The 19,405-nt window shown below is 36.5% G+C and overlaps 1 protein-coding gene across 1 annotated transcript; it reads right to left on the bottom strand.

Annotated features, from left to right (window-relative positions):
- Nucleotides 1–1,908: 1,908 nt before the first annotated feature.
- LOC116246722 (zinc finger CCCH domain-containing protein 6-like) lies at nucleotides 1,909–17,719 on the bottom strand. Its single transcript, XM_031618551.2, has 4 exons — nucleotides 17,093–17,719; nucleotides 3,381–3,593; nucleotides 3,142–3,266; nucleotides 1,909–3,049 (listed from the first exon to the last, which is right to left on the bottom strand). Exons 1-4 carry the CDS (start codon nucleotides 17,204–17,206, stop codon nucleotides 2,020–2,022), a joined length of 1,482 nt encoding a protein of 493 aa, XP_031474411.1. The 5' UTR covers nucleotides 17,207–17,719; the 3' UTR covers nucleotides 1,909–2,019.
- Nucleotides 17,720–19,405: the final 1,686 nt, after the last annotated feature.

Below are 19,405 nucleotides of genomic sequence, written 5' to 3' on the forward strand. Positions count from 1 at the left end.
TACCCGAACTGCAATAAAAGACCATCTCGGATCTTATGTAATAAAATGGATAGGACCACATCCCTACCCGGCACAATAACTTCCTATAAAAACTTGATCTTCTCATTTGGATCTTATCACCCGAACTATGATAAAGGACCATCCTGGATCTTATATAATAAAGTGGATCAGACCAGGTCCATACCCGGTGAAATAACTTCTTAGAAAAACTTGTTCTTCTCATTTAGATCTTAAACCCCGTTCTCATTTCTACGACCAAATCGAGCATTTTAATAACCAGTGAAAGGGCGTCAAAGCCCCTTCGATCCACTCTTCTTTCGTTTTACCATTATCCTCTCACATCTCCCCAGTTTTAAGAAGCCCCACCAAATTTTTTCATTGTCAAATCAAATCCAGATTTTGTGATACAAAGAAGTTGGATATGGATATGGCATGCATCCTTCCTTGCCCAACTCATCCATCACCAAGACTAATATCATTTCCTTTTTCTCCTGAGAACTTGATTTGGTAAATTATATGGACTAAGAACATGTGGTTGGTGATGTGAAAAAAGAGAGCTCAAGCCAAGAGACTTTGTAGGCATAAAACCTCGAGGCTAGTATCTTTAAATAGGAGATCGACACCTACATCAAGAAAAAAACACCAGCAATTAGTCTCTTACCATATGCTCGCGGAGCTATTTGCGTCAAACCTTTCTAAGTTACCACGTCTAGAACAAGTCGTAGACACTCAGGTTGTGTTTAATTATCACGGATATAAGGTGATCTCAGAACAGAACACCATGGATCTGAAATCCGCTGTTTTCAAGTCCGAACCCCTCCAATCCGATTTCACCCCACTTTTTACATTAAAGTGCGGATTTGAATCCACATTTGGGGTAGCTTCCATGGATTTGAAATTCTTTTAGATTTGAGATCCAAGCAGGATCAAACTCAACCTTAACGTCACTAGGTTGGCATCTAGTCGAACAGGAATCACGTAAAGACATGGTTCATGTATTCGCTCATGGAATTGCAGATTCGATTGAGACGTAGATGGGGAAAGCGGCCCTATGGCATGTAAATAATTTATTTTCAAGTGATCGTAGTTGAAGTAATTCTTTATGTAACTGAAAGGAAGGTTATGTTATTTAGAAATACTACAAATCCATCAAGTCAATTCCCATTTTCTTAATGCATTTATGTTATTTTATTGGAACGAAAGGTGTCTACTTAACAAAATTAGCTTAAATAACGACTTTCAGGTGAACAATAAAAGTTTACTGGCTAAACCATCGTGTATGGAACACTCGTAAATGCTGTTACGGAAAAATTGATATCAAAGAAATCCTTTTTCTTAATATATATATATATATATAATTAGTCAGGACTAATGGTTACTTTTTCATTTTCTATCGCTAAAAACAACCGCAATGCATTTGTAAAACCAATTGAGTGGCTAAGGTTTTTAAGACAAAACACACTTTTTTGCTATAGTTTTTATTGATACAAAATATAAAATAATCATCTGTCCATAAGGTATATATACATATGGAGTACCCCCAATTTGTGCAGATAAAACCTCAAGAAGAAAATTATATTCCATAATCATTCATCTCTACTATGAAAATATCTTAAAAAAGACCCACGACGGTGATGAGGAAAAATATATAACAGGCTTGCTGTAGGAGTTAACATTCGGAAAAGTCCTCGCTTGTAAAATGAAAAAATTGAATGGTCCTAATTCAAAGTCCTTCGTGAGCTAAGTTTCAAAGAGGAAGGTACTTTGATTAATAGAATATAGAAAGATGTTAATGTCGACTAGAATAATCCAAGGGAACATATTCCAACGAATTTAGGGGCTTTGGTATGTCCCCAAAATTTTCGCGATGAATATTGTTTTTAAGAAACGATGAGCTTTGGCAAAAGCTTTGAGAAAGGAAAACCGAACAGCAGTGTGGTATTCACAGGAGAAATAAAGGCAGCCGTTACCAGCTGGAGATACAACACCACCTTGAAAACAGTACATCCAAAACCAAGTTTAGCTTCTTCCGGTAATTTCTCTATCCATTTTCACTCTTTTTGCATTTGGCGCCTCCGGCATCTCTCGGATTTGCCTGCGAGGAGCGTCGTCATGGAGATAAACACAATTTGAACCGTGCCAGCAGCCTTTAGGACTGTTGTGGTAGACACAAGGTTTTCCAATTTTCATCCTCCCATCCCTTGGTTTCTGCATCACATCAGGGTTCCCTGGAACAAGAGGCTGGTTATGGTGTTTCACATAGGCCGCTGGATCTGGTTCCAGAGCACTAGGTTTGTCATTCCCATGCTGCTGAATCAAACTCTTGTAGTAGTTGACATCCTTCACCGGAGGCACCGAGGGATTCAATCTCACCTGATTCACTGGCACTACGGGACTTGGTTGCCGAAGGTTTGGCATGGTTGGCATCGGGTTCAATTTAGGATAATGGTGCTCTGTTGGTTGACTGGCCAAAGGTCTGGTAACATCAGGTCTGTTGACTAGAGAAGGTGGTGCCAGCTGCGCTGTCGATGTCAATTGAGGCTTGCTCACTGAAGGCGTCATTGACTTGGCTGCAGGAGCCAAACCAGCGATCATGGGACTAGTGACACCATACTGAGTAACCAATTTCTCAAGTAATGCTGGATTGCTAAGGATTTTGATCAGCAGATCCTGATCAATCAAGCTTCCTTCTTCATTGCTTTTCATTATAGCAGTAAAAGCTGCAGATGCCGCAGATGCTGCGACCGCAACATCAGGTTCGACGGCAGGGGCACCTGCACTTGTCACTGTTGAAGTGGCAGGCGCATTCATGTTCGCAGAACTGGGTTTGCATGGTAAGGATCGCTCTCCTACAGATCTCAAATCAGCCAGTGATGAAGATGGTGCCTGTGCTACAGTTGGCAAACCAACACTCAAGCTTGGATCAAGGAAACTTGTTGGAGTAGCAGAATCGACTTCTGTCGTTTCATCCTCCTCCACTGGGGTCAATGGAATCAAAGGAGTCAACCGATCATTGAAATCCTCCTGCGCCTCTGGTGCAACGGAGGGGCTACATGGGCCAATTATTGAAAAAGCTTGAGTGTTGTGAGACATGATTATCAACAAATCTTTTATTATAGAGTCAAGTGCAGATAATATCACCTTGGAGGAATCGATGATGGACGAGGATAAACAGCTTCAAGCACCCTTAATTGTCTCTGATTTTGAACCTCAATCTCCTTGCTTTCTTCTCCAGCAACTACGTGCCAGGCAGGACTAATGACAAACTGCACATATTTGTAGCAGATAAGAATTGGAAAGGGCAAAGGAAAAGAATTAAACGATCTAATGCAAAAAATGAGAAATTTTACTAGAAAGTTCACGACAATGTTCCTACATACTTTAGGTGGGCATTGCCATTTGATAACATGGATCTTAGAAAGATCTTTCTTTAATTGCCATGCAGAGCGTGGGCCTTCAAACCCAGGTGGAGCAGTGTCATCCAATGCTGACACAGCCAAGTGCCATGATGATGATGTCTTTGCTTGGAGAAGTTCCTGAGAAGCTAACAAACCAGATTGTTGTGGAGCATCTTCTGAAAGAAATAATCTTATCTGCAGAAAGAACAAAACCCTAGTACTCAACACCCTAGAATAGATGAAACATAAACGCACCAACAGAATTATGGAAAAAAATAAACTATAAAAGCAAAAAGACAAACTAAGAACCCAAAGAGAACTAAATGGAATTTCATAAAGCAACATCCAAAGAGAACTAAATGGAATTTCATAAAGCAACGTTCCAAAAGACAATGATGCTATGCATCAAGCAAACTGCACTACTTGGAAGATCACAAGAGAAAACCAGTCGACTAACTTTGCACCAAGAGTCTCAAGGACCTTTCAACTCTTTTTGTTCTAGATCCCACTAACTTAGCACCATTTCAAAATATGTGTGTGTAACACCAAAACTAAAGAGAAAAGAGTCCAAAAATAGATAACTGCATGCATGCCTCTCTGACACTGAATGACTTTGAACTACCTGAAATGGTGCATGTAAATCGGCTCCTAGTTTCAGCCAATATCCACCTCATTTATTAATATACTGCAGCTAAACTGATTATGTACCCTATGGCATATTTACCCTTACAAAATCAAACAAGATATTGATTCGTCCATAGTGCCTTTTATGTCATATTATTTCAGATACATAAAAAAATATAATGGTCCTTGTATATCTTCTGAAGATTGTTATTGTACGAGACGGGTTGCTGAATTATATCAACATCTCCAATTAAACCAACAAACAGTTGGCAAGTACTACTGTGATGAACCAAACAAATAACCTTACACCACAAATGTAGCAGCAAGTCGTAGAAAATCTACCTGATTATAGCCACCTCTGTCACTATACCATGCAATAGAGGAAAACCCAAAATTAATATTTATATTTCCCTCATATATGACTTCTCTCCAACTTGTCACTCCATCAGTTCATTTATTACATAAACTGGTGACTGGTGAGGCTGAAGACTTTTCCTGATTCTAGGCCCTTTGTTTTCACCAAAAATAAATTTGATGCTTCTAGAAATACTTTGCATAAAGGAACAATAGAAGGGAATAATCAAATCAGAAGCATTACTATTTCTGGACAAAGAAAGTTTGTTTTGCTACTTCGGAGTAGCATTTTACATTTAAAGTTCAAAATAGAACAGGACTAAACATTTTCAGGAGGGTATCAGTAGTACAACTGACATGGAGCAGCCAGTAGCAAGTCATGCACTATGCAAGAAATCAAGAATAAATGAGCCATCATTAAAGAAATCATGTGCTTCAAATCGTAATTTCGAGGTCAAAGCACCAAGGGTGTGTTTGATAGCCTTGGATCAAGATCCCTATTATTTGAGACCCACAGTGTAAACAAACACCATATTTTACCATTACGTGCAAAGGATGATTTGAGATCCTCAGTTTATGGCCAAAACCTCAGCTTTAAGGTCAGATGGGAGAAGGCCGACCTTAAATCTGTGGATCTGAGATTCTCAATAATTTCAAATCACTTCGGATCTCAAATCTGCTATTAAATGCCCCCTAAGGGAAGAACAGTAAGAAAATGGAATACTCTATATGCGACTGCAGAAATTAACAACATGAAGAAAGGCTGCAGTGAAGTTAAAAGAGTTGCGGCAAGAGTCAAGATAAAGACATGGAAAGAGAAAAACCAAACTGACAATGAACGACACTGAGAGGAACTTGGACACAAAAAAACTTAAAAGCAGGTCATGCTTAGGTTCATGAAAACTGGGATTGGCTTGTGGAACTTCTTAAACAGATTATGGCTCGATTCAAGCTTAACAAGTTTGTTAAGCATTGATAAGACAAAATAATCATAAAATAAATGATATAATTTCTCATTGAAAAAATACTAATATAATTTGGTAGACAATTGAACAAGCTCCACAAGTTCTTGGTCGCCACAGGCTTAACATGTGGGAGCATGACAATCCAAGTCATTGAAGAAATTTACCTTCATGAACAAGATACAAACATAACCTGTTTAGGTATTGTTAAGAGAATAATCATAAAAAGTTCCCACTAATCATATGCATTTCAAACTTCGTCACTTAGATTTGCTTAGTTTTTCTTGACATAAATAACATGAAAACGTTGTTCAAACATCTGTATCCAACTCACTCTGTGGAGTTGCTATTTTAATTACAAACTCTGTTACATGATTGTTTGTGTTTCGTATCTACATGCATGTGCAAGGTTCTCCATCGACCATCCTTACTCCATAATCTTGTCACCTTCTTTCAAGATATTTTATTACTCGTCAAGCTGATGCTTGTTTTCGTTTTCACAAGGAAGGTTATACATACCAGTTCCTAGCCTACAGCTCTATACGTTCTCAGGCTAAACAATATAAGAAGATGATAACATAAAAAATGCCAGCTCCATCTCTGGACATATGAGACAAGAAAATAGGGGGAAAAACCTCCTTGAAAAGAACAAAATGTTTGGTTCGTTTTGAACACGTCGAGTGCCTCCACCAAAATCAATCTCATTAAATATTTTAAATTCAAACAGAATCACAAGCCATAAAAGTTTCACATGTTTTGGATGCTAACATTCATTTGGAAGTCAAAACATTCACCATAAGATAGCAAATGATGTCAATCATACATTTCGCCTTTGACTGTCTGTGTATGTGTGTGTGACACTATGTGCATATACTAACTGCAACGGCACTCAACTTCATTGTTGTGCCTGTCACGATACATTTGCCAACAATATACATGCAACAAATGCATTTTTGTGAAGAATACGATTTCTTATGCTGAAATATTTATGGAATTTTGGGTCTTTAAATTTTACATCTTCAGGAAAATTCATATACATTAACATCAAGCAATACAATTGTTGATTCCAGGAAGCTCAATTGTATAGATCACATGCGGTATGGTTACCTTTTATGAAAAAAAAGATAGAATTGCAGTAAATCTCTGTAGGCACATGTCAACGACTTTGTATATGTATATGCAAGTCAAAGTTTTATATAATTGTTTATGTTCATTGACCATACACAGAATGAACTCGGAATAGTTATAAGAACCAAAAGGATGTTTTCCACCCATCTGACATGATCAAATAAAGATGAAACATCCTGAGCCATCCATTGGGTGTTGATGCAACATGCTTTCTTCTACTGGAACACATGCACATAAGCACAACACACACAGAGACACACATGTACACACATCACACATTTATATAGGGAAAGTATACCCTAAAAAAAACAATCCCAACACTCTGAACAACCCTCTTCATCCCTATCCTCATCAAATGCCCACTGTTGAATACTTAATCAGGAGAGAACTAGACTGGTATATATACGTGGTTATGGAGAGAAAGCAAACCCAAGTGGGACTGGAATTTTAAGTCCCTTTTACTCCATAGGATTGGGTGGAGATGGTGGTTGCGAAAAATAAAAATGAAAACCGAAAGGGGTGAGAGAAAAGGTACGTGAGAGAGTGAGAAAAAAAAAACAATGGATGGAAAAACCAGTCCCAAAATAAGGTCATTGAACCCATCATAATATATATATATGTGTGTGTGTGTATGTGTGAGTGGGGGGGGGGGGGGGGGGCGTTAGAACATTATAAAGAAAATTAAGGGTATCAAAAGTTAATGACTCATGATGCATCAAAATATAGAGTTACAAGATCATATTGATGTTTCTAAAAAAAAACCATCCACTAAATTCCTAATAAGAAAATTTGATAAAACCTACCTATCATCAGATTAAGTGAAATTGTTGTTCTTTAACTTGGGGCACACAACTTGTGCAACACCATTCCGGAAACAATTTAAATGATGTGATCAACATATTTTATTTAACACATAAAAGGTCTTGGACCATATCATTTCAATGTAAAAGAAGGAAAATTGACTGTGTAAAAATAAAAATCAATGGATTGCAATGTCTCAATACATGATGCGCAAAAGGATCATAACTATATTTCCAAAAAACATTATCCAAAGCATGATAATATGACATTTTGTATTATCATGACACTTCCAAAAGAATATAACAACCATGATGCATATTTTATCCATCAAATAACAGGGTCTTGCATAATATCGCTTCAATGTGTATGAAGATAGCTTCTCATGCTATTGCTTTTGTCTTTTGGAAATAAAATCATACTTTTTTTGACCCATCCAATCTAGTGCACTGTGAGACATTGATTTTAGGCTCTTGAACTTTCTTTTACACCTTCAAATAATGTGTTTCAAAGGTTTTCTAAGCGTGAAATAACTTATGCAGATTACGTTTAAAATTTAAATTGTCATTTTGGCTATTTGATCACTTGACTAAATGGTTTCAAGGCAAGCAGATAGAGGCATAAAAAACTTGAAGCGTACCTTTTAATCACAATATGTGTAATTGTGTGTGTGTGTGCACGTTTCATGCTATGGATATCAATGTCGATGTGAAATATCTGTAACATAACCGGTGTAGGTCAAGTCGAAGAAATATTAACTTAATGTCTAAAAAACAATTTTTTAATGTCAAAAAATAACAAAAAAAATCAAAAATTACAAAACAAGAGAAAGGATCAACTAAAAATGGGAAAAGAAAAGACATTTCATGAGAGAATACAAAATTATAACGTAACCATATATCAAATATATGCTTCAAACAACATGCACATTTTCATTGGAAAGAAAATACTATTAACAACTTAAATTGCTTTAGATACTTAAGTAGATACAAAACAAATAAAAATTTAGTGTGTGCATTAGTTGTTGAAATCTTGAAAACTTGGTCGTCATAAAACTTCAATTTTAAAAGGGTAAAATGTACCCTCCATAAAGACCATTAAGGCTATAATGTTGGTGAATAATACCAGCTATAAATTTACACTTTCAGTTAGTACAAGAACCCTTCCTAATGTTGTAAATTAAGGTATGGGAATGCATTGTCAGTTACATGCAATATAGTACAGTAACAACCCAAAAACGAAAAGTAGTATTGCTTATGAAATGTCATACTTACAATATGTATGGCAACCATTGTCACAAATATCTTTCTCGGGCTTTTAGTAGTGATGTTTTCCTCAAGTATTATTATGTTTCCTTCAAGAAAATCTTGGAATTTCAACATGTTTTCAGCAGCAATGTTTTCCTCGAGTATTTATTATGTTTTCTCAGGAAAATCTTGGAAAACCTATATATATATATATATATATATATATATATATATATATATAGATGCATGTATGTGTGTGTGTGTGTGTGAATTATTAAAGATTATAAAACTTATGAGTTTTCTACTAATTTTCTTGCAACAATATTGATATAGATTCAAGTGCTCCAAAGTATTAAAAGAAATAACATAAAACTGGAAACCAAATGTTTAAAATACATTTAAGAAAAATGTATCTCTTGGAAATGGAAAATATTACGATAAGTATTTTTTGGCAATATTTGGAAAATACAGAAATATATTTTAACATTTTTTGTTTTCTTCTGTTTTTCCCATATTATCGCAATAATTTTTTAAAGGATCACTTTTATCTGTGTCTAAAATATCATACCATGCACTATGATTATGATACTTAACCAATGGCAAATATGTTTTGTGGTTGCATGTTAGGATGAGTAAAATTCTTTAAATTTTTTATTTGGAGTGTATTTCTTTGTCCCTCCCTGCATGGCTTATGTGCCTCCTTAATGAGTTTGGTTGAATCTGCAAACAGTTAAACTTTGTGGCTCTTTCTTGTTCATATTCCCAAGGGCTCCTTGGGAGACTTTTCCCCTAATATCATTTTCTAACATATACCAAACCTACAATGTCAATTAGGTATCTTAGAAAGTCCTTGTGTTCAATGTGATCGAGGCAAGCATTGGAGTTGGCTTGTGAACTGTGATCTGCAGATGAATGTTTAACCTGTTTGTTGTCAGCCTGTGGACTGTTCTGTTGAATGCTCGAACCAATCTTGTCCAGCCTTAAATATTTGATGAACTCGATTACTAGGTAAAAATTTCTGTTTATGAAACAATTTGTTCATAACTACTTACAACTCGGGCAAGATATTAAAAAAGTTTTTGCCTCCTTGAAGTTTGAACTAACATAATATGTTTAATTCCTTTTATGTGTTTCATTCTTTACTAATAGTTTGTACAAAAAAATGGTTTGCTAAAGTTTTATTCTGATTAGATGCTGACTTTATTCCAAATACAGGCCACAATTGACTATGTTCATTTCTTCCCTTTCTTTTTGTTGACAGAAGAATGAGCATTTATTTAACCTTGATCAGCATAAACATTTGTACGACTTCATAACCTGAAGCCTTATCTTATTAGTCATCACCCTTGCATACTATTAATTAAATTTGTAGTGATTTAGCATGAGATTTGACTTCACAAGGTATGATGTTTATGAACTCTATGCAGCCCCATTTCCTCCTTGGGGTTTGCTTTGAAATGAACAAACATGTTCAAGGACCATACATCCTCCCAATCAAACACAGTTGGAATTTCCATACCAATTCCGTTTCTCTTTTACTGAATTCATATTAAGAGAGGAAATTTCCCCACTCAAAATAGAGATAACTTGTCTAAGTGGACCTACATTGAATAAGATTCACCTGCATCAAACGTCAACCAACCTAAGAAAAACAATTTCCATAGAACAACACTTGTTTGTCGTCATATAAATTTTAGTTGCATAATTATTTGAAGAAAAATTGCATAATTTGCACAATTTGTTGAGTCAAACAAGTTGATTAGGTGAAATCATGAACAATCTTAAGTCCTTGTCAGATATTTTGGTCTGTGGGCTTCCATTGCAAGCTTCCCGGAATGACACGTGACACCAAATATTTCAGGAGGAGCTTCAAAATACTTGTGGTGGATGTACATATGCATGAGTGCATTTATTATTCTTCTATAACTATTTTCTCGTCATAAATTGTTCCGTCTGAAAGGGAATTTTTGCAATAGGGTTTCCAGCTGTTCGAAGTGCTCCAACAGCTAGCCCCACTAGTCTCTGGGCACCAAAACAGTTACTTGACCTCTCCTTTCCTTTCCTGCGCACAATGAACTTACATCCCTTTTGTATTTTATTTAGAACTTAGGACTACTCTTTTGTTATTTAGGTATGACCTTTCCCACCTCTTTGGATGACCTATTTGCTTCTTATGTGTATTCAGGTGGCATTTTCGTATCTTTAAGAATTCATTTTTGTGGCTCATCTTATCAATCTGTGTGTGAGGTTCAAGATTGAAGGCTTGTTCAGAAACCATGTTCTATACATTTTCTCACAATATATTTCTTTGAAACTGACATGATTATTGTCATTTTAACATGACATGTAATCATTCAATATGTTCATATCCAATTGTAGTCTCCTCAATCATAAAGAACTCCAGCAAAAATTGCTGAATCAAATAAAGATGTTTCAAAGTGCATTTAAAACTAAAGTTAAAGAGTCTTGCTACTGAAAACAGAAAATGATAATGGTTTCATTCTACCCTTTAATACAACTATTAGTAAAATTATGCAACACAGCCATGTTGAAAGAAGGGCTATTTCAAACTGAGTAGCATACATTAAAATGATGGAAAAATTATGGGATTTAATTATCAATTTTCCATGCTGAGGACAGAGTTGCAATATTTTCATTTCTTTATACAAAAATTATAAATAACTAATTTGTTTTTGCGTTTGCTTTTTTTTTCATTTTTTTTCTAGAAAATAGTAAACTGCCTTGAGTTGTTCTCAAACTTATAACTTCCTGTCTGCAACCAAAATTTCCATGACCAAACAGTATTAACTTCCCTTTCAAATGCTTCAATGTGAAGCTGCTCATTATCATATTTGAGAGATTTGGATATTCTGTATCAATAACTTTATCATGGGGTAACCTTAAGCACAATTTCCAGTTTAAACTTAATTGATCACTTTATTAAACCAATAATTCTTTTTAAAAGATTTATCAGGTCACTGAAAATCAATGAGGTTATTCATGGAGATGTAGCTTTTACACCGTACTACCCTCATACAAACATCTATGGTGGTCCAGCATTTTGCGTTAACTACGTCTCTCCCTGCAATTTGGTGATGCACCAAAACCTTATCGAAAATAATGGGACAGGTGTACAAAAACATGAAGACCTGCAATCAACCCACAAGGCCACAACAGTATTGCCTTGCTGTAAATATCATGTGAAAAAGAAAAGGAGATGTGTGAAAGGATGAGAGAACAGTGAGACTTCTTTTACACGGGACGTAACACACAGACAAGTGTTAACACTATAAGTCTATAACCATGCATTTGTTCCCCATGATGTTAGCACAACTGAACTTATATCAGAATCAACTCTCAGCGCCATGCCCGAGAATTATATTGGGTCGCTCATTCTATGTTACATGTAGCATAATTTGTTTAATAAGCTGTTACACTAAGAATACAAGGGAAAGAAAACTCACATACAGCACATCGACCATGAAACTAGGCATTCTCAGTACATTCTAAGATTAATATGTTCCTATGCAAGAGACAAGAAATCAACAATAAAAGAAAAACAAGATTAGTGCATTGAAAATACACACATAAACATCATGAAAGGCCAAATCAACAAGCTCCAATCTTTAACAGTCCAACTGCACTGCCAAGGAAATTGAAACGTAAAAACATATTAAGACTGATTAGATGAAGGGTACACTAAGAAGGGCCTTGAAGTTCTCCAAAGCACTGTAAGACGAATGCTAAACTATATACACACATTTTATGCAGTATGCATCTTGTTAAGGTTGCATTCACGGTTCATACTTCATGCTATTAATGAAAAATTCACAAAGCACTGGAAGGCAAATGTAAACTAATACATGCATTTCACAAAAGATGCATCAATCGTATAATTATTTCCACAGTTGATAAGTAGTTCCTACTTCTAACTTGCATCGCATATAGTTACAGTGTCAGAGTTAACTACATTCAAGAAGCTGACAATGTTGCTGGAACGGTAACCTAAATGAAAAGACACATAGACACATGTACATACACATGGGACCAGTTAGTTGGACGGTTTAAGCACGTATTAGAGAAAATAGAACAGCCCAATCGGAGGAGGTAATGAGAACGGAATGAAGGAACTTGGAGAAATAGAAGATATCATAAAAAACTAAATGGTTTCAAAAGGGTCGAGTACAGTAAGAACTTCATATAAACGAAATAACAATATTGCAGGACAGAACATACGGAATATTCTCCCAAAAGTAGAACATAAGCAAAATCGGATGCAACTAGTCCCACCTAGGCACTGCCTGGGGCGCCTTTTTTGCCTTCGCACACCTAGTCCCACCTAGGCACTGCCTGGGGCACCTTGACAACATAGCTCTATCCAGAGAAATATAAAAAAAGGTGGCCAAATAACAGTAGATACATGATCCTGCTTTAGAGCATGTTCTGCCTGATGACTCATTTGAAGCCATCAAGAACAGCGTGGAGGTGCCGGGGGGGCAGAGGGGGGATACTTTCAGAATTAGCAGATTGATGGAGAATCAGAAATATGAAACCACAAAAAGGAACTCCAATGATCCTGGGTTCTTATATTTTAGATGTGTATCATTAGGAAATCAAGGACAATAAAAAAGAAGCTTGCTAACCAGGAAAACTGAATATTTTAAGTTAGGCCCACATTTATGAAATATAGTTATTAAACAGGCAGAATCCTTCTTAACATAGCTTCACAGAAAAAATAATAAAAGGTATCAAAGTAACTATAAAAGTTAATGAACAACGACTACAGCGTAACTGCTAGAATCCTAGATATGGATTATCTGCACTACAGAAAATATCCATCTACTAGAAGTCTACATATGGATTATCTTGTCTGTGATGGCTAAGATTATGATTACTGGGGCCATGTTACAGATGGAGGAACTATATCTTTTTGTCAAATAATCATACTTGTATAGTATATTGACACGATATACTAACTATTAAATGCAATGTTGCAGGACACTAACAAAAAATTTGGTCAAACAAAGGTACAAATGCTATAGAAGACTGATTTTGGAAAAGTACCCGACATGTTGCGGGATACAGCATAAATTTGGTGTCAAAACATGCGCAAAAAATGTCATAGAAAGCTGATTCTGGAAGAACATCACTTATATAGACAATTGTCACAAATATCATTCTCGAGAAAATAAGGGCTAGGTTTTTCTCGGGTATTTTTCGGTCCAGTTGTTTTTCTCAAGAAAATATCGTGAAAATCTAAGCAATTTTTAAAAAAATTGAAAAAACTAAAAAAAAACAGAATCTCAAGAGAAAAATGTGAAAATTGCAAAAAAGATGCCAGATTTCGTTTTGTCGATGTTTTTAAAATATCATGAGATTAGTGTCTTTTCGTACTACTTGTTTTTCTCATAAATATTACAAGATAGAGAGAGAGGTGTTACTGTATACTTGGGGATATAACAAAATGGCTTTATGCTTGCTAACCAATCGCACAATATATGAGTCGAGTCGAGTCAAGCTGACCGAGCTCAAGTTCGAGCTCGACTCGGCTCGTGTATAGCCCGACCAGCAGATGTGATGCTACTACTTGGACCAACAGTTGCGCACTAAGCTAAGATCCATCATAGGAGTTTCCAAAAGCAAATCTTCAGCTTCCCAACTCCCTTCTCAAGCCCTTCTTACCATTGTTAGCCCTAAGAACCCTGTTTGCAGCCAATATCAGCCATTTTCTTGAGCTTGTGGCCATCTTTCCATGCCCATCTCAATCTCGGATATGCTCTACCCATGTCTTGAAATTGGTCCAAGTAATTCCACTGAAATTTGGAGCTCTGCCCTATAATTCAATCAAAAATTCTTCCTCCATATGTGGCTGAGATATTTCATCACCTGCCAAACCATGGCCGATGTCTAGAGGCAGAAACCCCATGACTGCCGTCTGTTCCTGCGGCAGCCCAATCCTAGAGCATTATCAAGCACCCACCACACACATTTGCATAGACACCCAAATCCAGGCATAGCTTGACATCGCCCACTCTTTCCTTGGTCATGGTAAAATGACTATGTAGGATTAACCCTTAACACAAATGCCAGCCACAATGACTGCATGAGCATACGACCAAAAGGTTTTTACATGTTATTCTTAGATAGTTGCCTACTCACATTGGTTATGGGACACAGTCAATGCTGCAACTCCTGGCCTTAACAGAATTCTATAAAGTTCATCATTACCTTGTTTGTCCTGCTTGTATCTCATCAAAATTTTCACTAGTGACATTCAATTTAAACTCACTTACTATTTCATATTGTTCCATTGATCAAGACAATTACATCTTATTCTTAGATAGTAGCCTACGTCACATTGGTTATGGGACACAGTCAATGGTGCAACTCCTGGCTTTAACAGAATTTATAAAGTTCATCATTACCTTGTTTGTCCTGCTTGTATCTCATCAAAATTTTCACTAGTGACATTCAATTTAAACTCACTTACTATTTCATATTGTTCCATTGATCAAGACATTCATGTTTCACTTACGAGGACAAGGGTTCTGATTTCTGAATGTCTAGCCACACATGCTATCATGCACTCAGCAACTCATTCACAATGTACATAAGCATGTATACATTTCTTTGGCACATATAGCCAGAATCTTTCCAAATTTAGGCAATATCATAGGTTGCTGCAACATGAAGCTTTTCACCCCTAGTTTTTTTTATGGGGTATGACTCTACCAGCTAAAAAATGTGATTGTTATTAAACAGAACTACCTCTAACAATGCACTAAAGCTATTATCTTCCATACTCCATGAACCAGTGATTCTTTTCTCTTATGAATTCAGGTAGTAGATTCTAACATAAGGAAGAGTACCTCTTTGTGAATATAAGCTCATGTAATTAAACCTTATGTAATTTAGATTAGATGAGAACAACAATCACCTTTTACATGTTAATGCCTTAGATTGCCAGTTAATGTATATAAGTCTATGCTAGTCATTTCACGCACCACCCATCTACTTCAACAATCATTCTTGAATGACACATGATCCATGACCTACATCTACATTATGACTTAGGTTGAAGATTTGCAACCCTGAAGGCAGATACTTGTTTAACATGTTGAATTAAATATTATCAACCTCAACCATAAAATTAGTCCTCAGTGTATACTGACTTATCATCTCCATCTTTCACTTAAAACCTTTCATTCCAACACGTAATGCTTTTTAGATGAACTTTTCATTGATTCAATCTCCAAGACTTGCTTACAGTACATTAGACATCACAGTTTTTCCATCAATGAGCCAAACATTGCCTTTTTCTTTTCTGTAAGAAGGACGTCACACCTAGCCATCCTTAGCATGCACCGTATAATTCACTTAAAACAGCAAGGAAGTTTGGCACATAAAGAAATGGTAGTTTAAGTACTCATACAAATTACACAAATATCCACATCTTCTCTCAATCTTTAACGACATATTATTACACAGATTTGCATAAAGCAATCATGAATTATACAAATTTGTTATTCTTTCAAAATAGCTTTCTCAATCAGAGGACAGCCATAAATTAGTCCCTTACAAAGTCTTTAACTTGGAATGCATGAATTATGAGGATAAAATTTACAAAGATTGCAAACTGTAACACCCTCTGCATCGACAAGAAAAGTGATTCCACCCATGTCACCTGTGCAGTCTAACCTGCAAAAGGATAATGCAGGGAGAAACAAAAAGAAAACAAATAGTAGAAAATAAGAACCCATGACCGGCATTTGATTATGCCTAACATGAGGAATTTGTTTGCACAAAAAAATGATTTTTTATATCCTGGAAATGGTTTATAAGGATGATCTTTGAGATAGAATGCATGCGCAACCAATTAGGCTGTAATGCATTCATTTATAACATTTTAAATCTTATGACGAACAATGTACCACATATTCCAAGCTTATTGTACCATTAGAACGTAGGTAATACTAATAAACCACTTATCCAGAAAAATGAGATATTGGGCGTTCCGCAAGCAAGAGTTCTTCGTAAAAAAAAGGAGACAAGCGAGTGAATCCCAAAAATCGAGATATTGAGTGTTTAAATGCACCAGCAGAAAAATGGAGATAAATAAGCAAATCTCACTCCCGACTACAGGATCATTTTCCAACTTATCACCTTTCCCATAGGATGTTAATAGATCAAAATGCGCAATCGATCAAATTATTATTTAAAATCTTGAACTAAAAAATGAAAATAATAATAAATAAAAACTACGGTCATCAGCCCCACACGGCCAACCACCAGAAAGGAAAAAGGCAATCTGAATGGAGCAACGAATCAATCAACACTGGCGGAGCAAAGTATCACAAAGGACGAATGACAACCCCAAATCAAAACAACTCTCAAAGACAGATGCCGCAAAAAACGAGCCAATGAAAGCAGGACCGGAAGAAATAGAAGGTCCCAACGCATTGAATCCGTCCCGCGACAGAGAAGGGGAGAAAATGAAAAACAATCGAAAAGCGCGATTCAAAAAGAAACCCCTAGATTTTCAAGATCCACGAAAGCAAGAAGCAGAAGAACATGTGTATACCTGACACAGGCTGCCTTCCGGCGCCCATGTGACCCGCTTCGACTTGTGAGGCCTAACGCATGGAGGGTTCGCCGGGAACCTCTGCTGCTGCAATTCCCGGCTCGCTAGCGCCATCTCCCACCGATTCAGATTAACCCAAACCAGAAATGATTGAAGAGACGGGGAAATTTAAAGACAAGGGGAATAACTACGGACACCGAAGACAGCAACGAAGGAAAAAAGGGAAAGAAAAAGCGCGAAACGAGACGATCGGCGGCGAAGAAACGCAATCGCGGCCTACTCTGGACGAAACTTTCGGATTAAACGCCAGGAAGTGAAGAGAACGAGAGACGAATAGAAGAAGGAGATAATAGATCGCATCGTCGCCACTTAGAGGGATCAAGATCGACGAACAAGGAAGCAGCAATCGGATCGCGTCGATTAAGGAAACCCTACGTCTCGAACAACGGATTTTTTTCCCTTTTTCCTGATAATTTTTCCCTTCTTTTCATTTCTTCTTCTTCGTCTCCTTCGTCTTCTTCTTAATTTGTGTGCTGCGTTTCAGAGTAAATGTGGAGAGAGAACGGAGGGGAGGTGATGGTGCTGAGCAGCTAGAAATTAGGGTTTTCCATTTCCCTCTTTCTTTTATTCAATATTTTTCGGGGCGACAAAATTTTTTGTGAAGATAATGGCGAACGGCCGCAACCGCGCCCTCGGAGTGGTCGTCGTCGTGGGTGGCGTGGGGCCAACGAACGGGGGGGTGGTCGATTGGTGTGGGACCCACCTCCTTCTCTGCCGCACCTTTTCCTTGGCTCTTTCTCTCCTCCTTCCTCCCTCCTTTTCCGGGTCTCAACCCATCGTTTCCCTCGGCTTTTAATTTTGATTCGAACGAACTCGAACCATTGTTTCAAAAATTTAGACGAACTTGAAATTTGTATAATTTCGACAAAATAATGCAACTCATATATATGTAAATTTTTAAAGGTTTTTTAAATTAACGTCGATGATCGAACTTTATTTTTCTTTTGTTTTTTAGGTCCGTGTAATACGTTTATTTATGCAATTAGCTTTGTGTAAAATGAGACATAAAACAGTGTGAATCAAAAATAAAATGCATATTTAAGAATTTATAATTCGACGGCGGCCTATGTATTATTGTATATGTGAAGCGGCGGCTGGGCTCACGTGGGCAGATGCCCTACTCAAACCCACATAATTTAGTTTTATCTGTTATTGTATATTGGTGCCTTTAAATTTTAATATTTCAATTACCTGCCGTGCAAGTATACGATATTACCTCCAAGCCAAATATTTTTAACTCTCCAACTAAATTATGTAAAGGTCTATGATCATTTTTTTTATCTTTGCATGTTGATGAAATGTAAAGCAGCTAAAAAAAATATGGAGCACATGAGCTCGTTTGAGTTATAGCTTTAAAACTAACAAATAACAATAGTTTCGGCTTTCAATCAGATGATAGTAAGATGAAATACTTCTCTTATCCTCTTTAAAACAATAATAGTTTTGGCTTTTCTTTACAAAATTTGGGTGGGCAGATGATAGCTTTGAAAGTTTTATAGATATACCAAACTCTCAATATGTATGGTTGGACCTGATATTGTAGGAGGGTATTTAGCAATAGAAATACTAACACTCTGTTATATTGATGCTTCATTACTTTTTACTTGTTTATATTTAGCAATAACATTCTAGCTCTGTTGTTGGATGATGCCTGATGGGCAAGCCGGGGCATAATAGTGGGACCTCGACCCGGTCCCAATTCGCTACCAAAACTTAGCACAAAACCCCTATTAAAACCAATGTTTGAACCTCGATCCGATACCAAATTCTATGTATCGTTGATGCATGAACACCGTTTGAGTGATATGTACTTCACTTTATAGTGCAAAGCCGAAGATAGCATTCTAGAACGGGTGGAAAACGCACGTAACATGTCCGACCAAATTAAATTTTAAAAAGATAAATGTGGACGTCTTCGCATAAAAAATAAAGGAAAGAAAAAACAAGCGGCGACCAAGAATAAATTATATATATATATATATATATCAATTGGCTGCCGAATATTATTGAATGATATTATATTTAAAATATGTCGCTAAAGGCACCGTGTTACAAGAGCATTAGCAATAGTTTACAGTTTTTTTTAGCGGTGGGTTTAAATATTCAATGATCCACTAACATTCGGTAGGCAGCTGATTTCAATTTCCCTAAAATATTTATATGTGGTTATGTACCTTCAACTTAGCGTGACACCTTATCCCACTGACCCATAAACATAACATGCATGGAATCGAACAACAACCTGACACCGTT

The sequence above is a fragment of the Nymphaea colorata genome, chromosome 2 (genome assembly GCF_008831285.2).
Source record: "Nymphaea colorata isolate Beijing-Zhang1983 chromosome 2, ASM883128v2, whole genome shotgun sequence".
Classification (NCBI taxonomy): domain Eukaryota; kingdom Viridiplantae; phylum Streptophyta; class Magnoliopsida; order Nymphaeales; family Nymphaeaceae; genus Nymphaea; species Nymphaea colorata.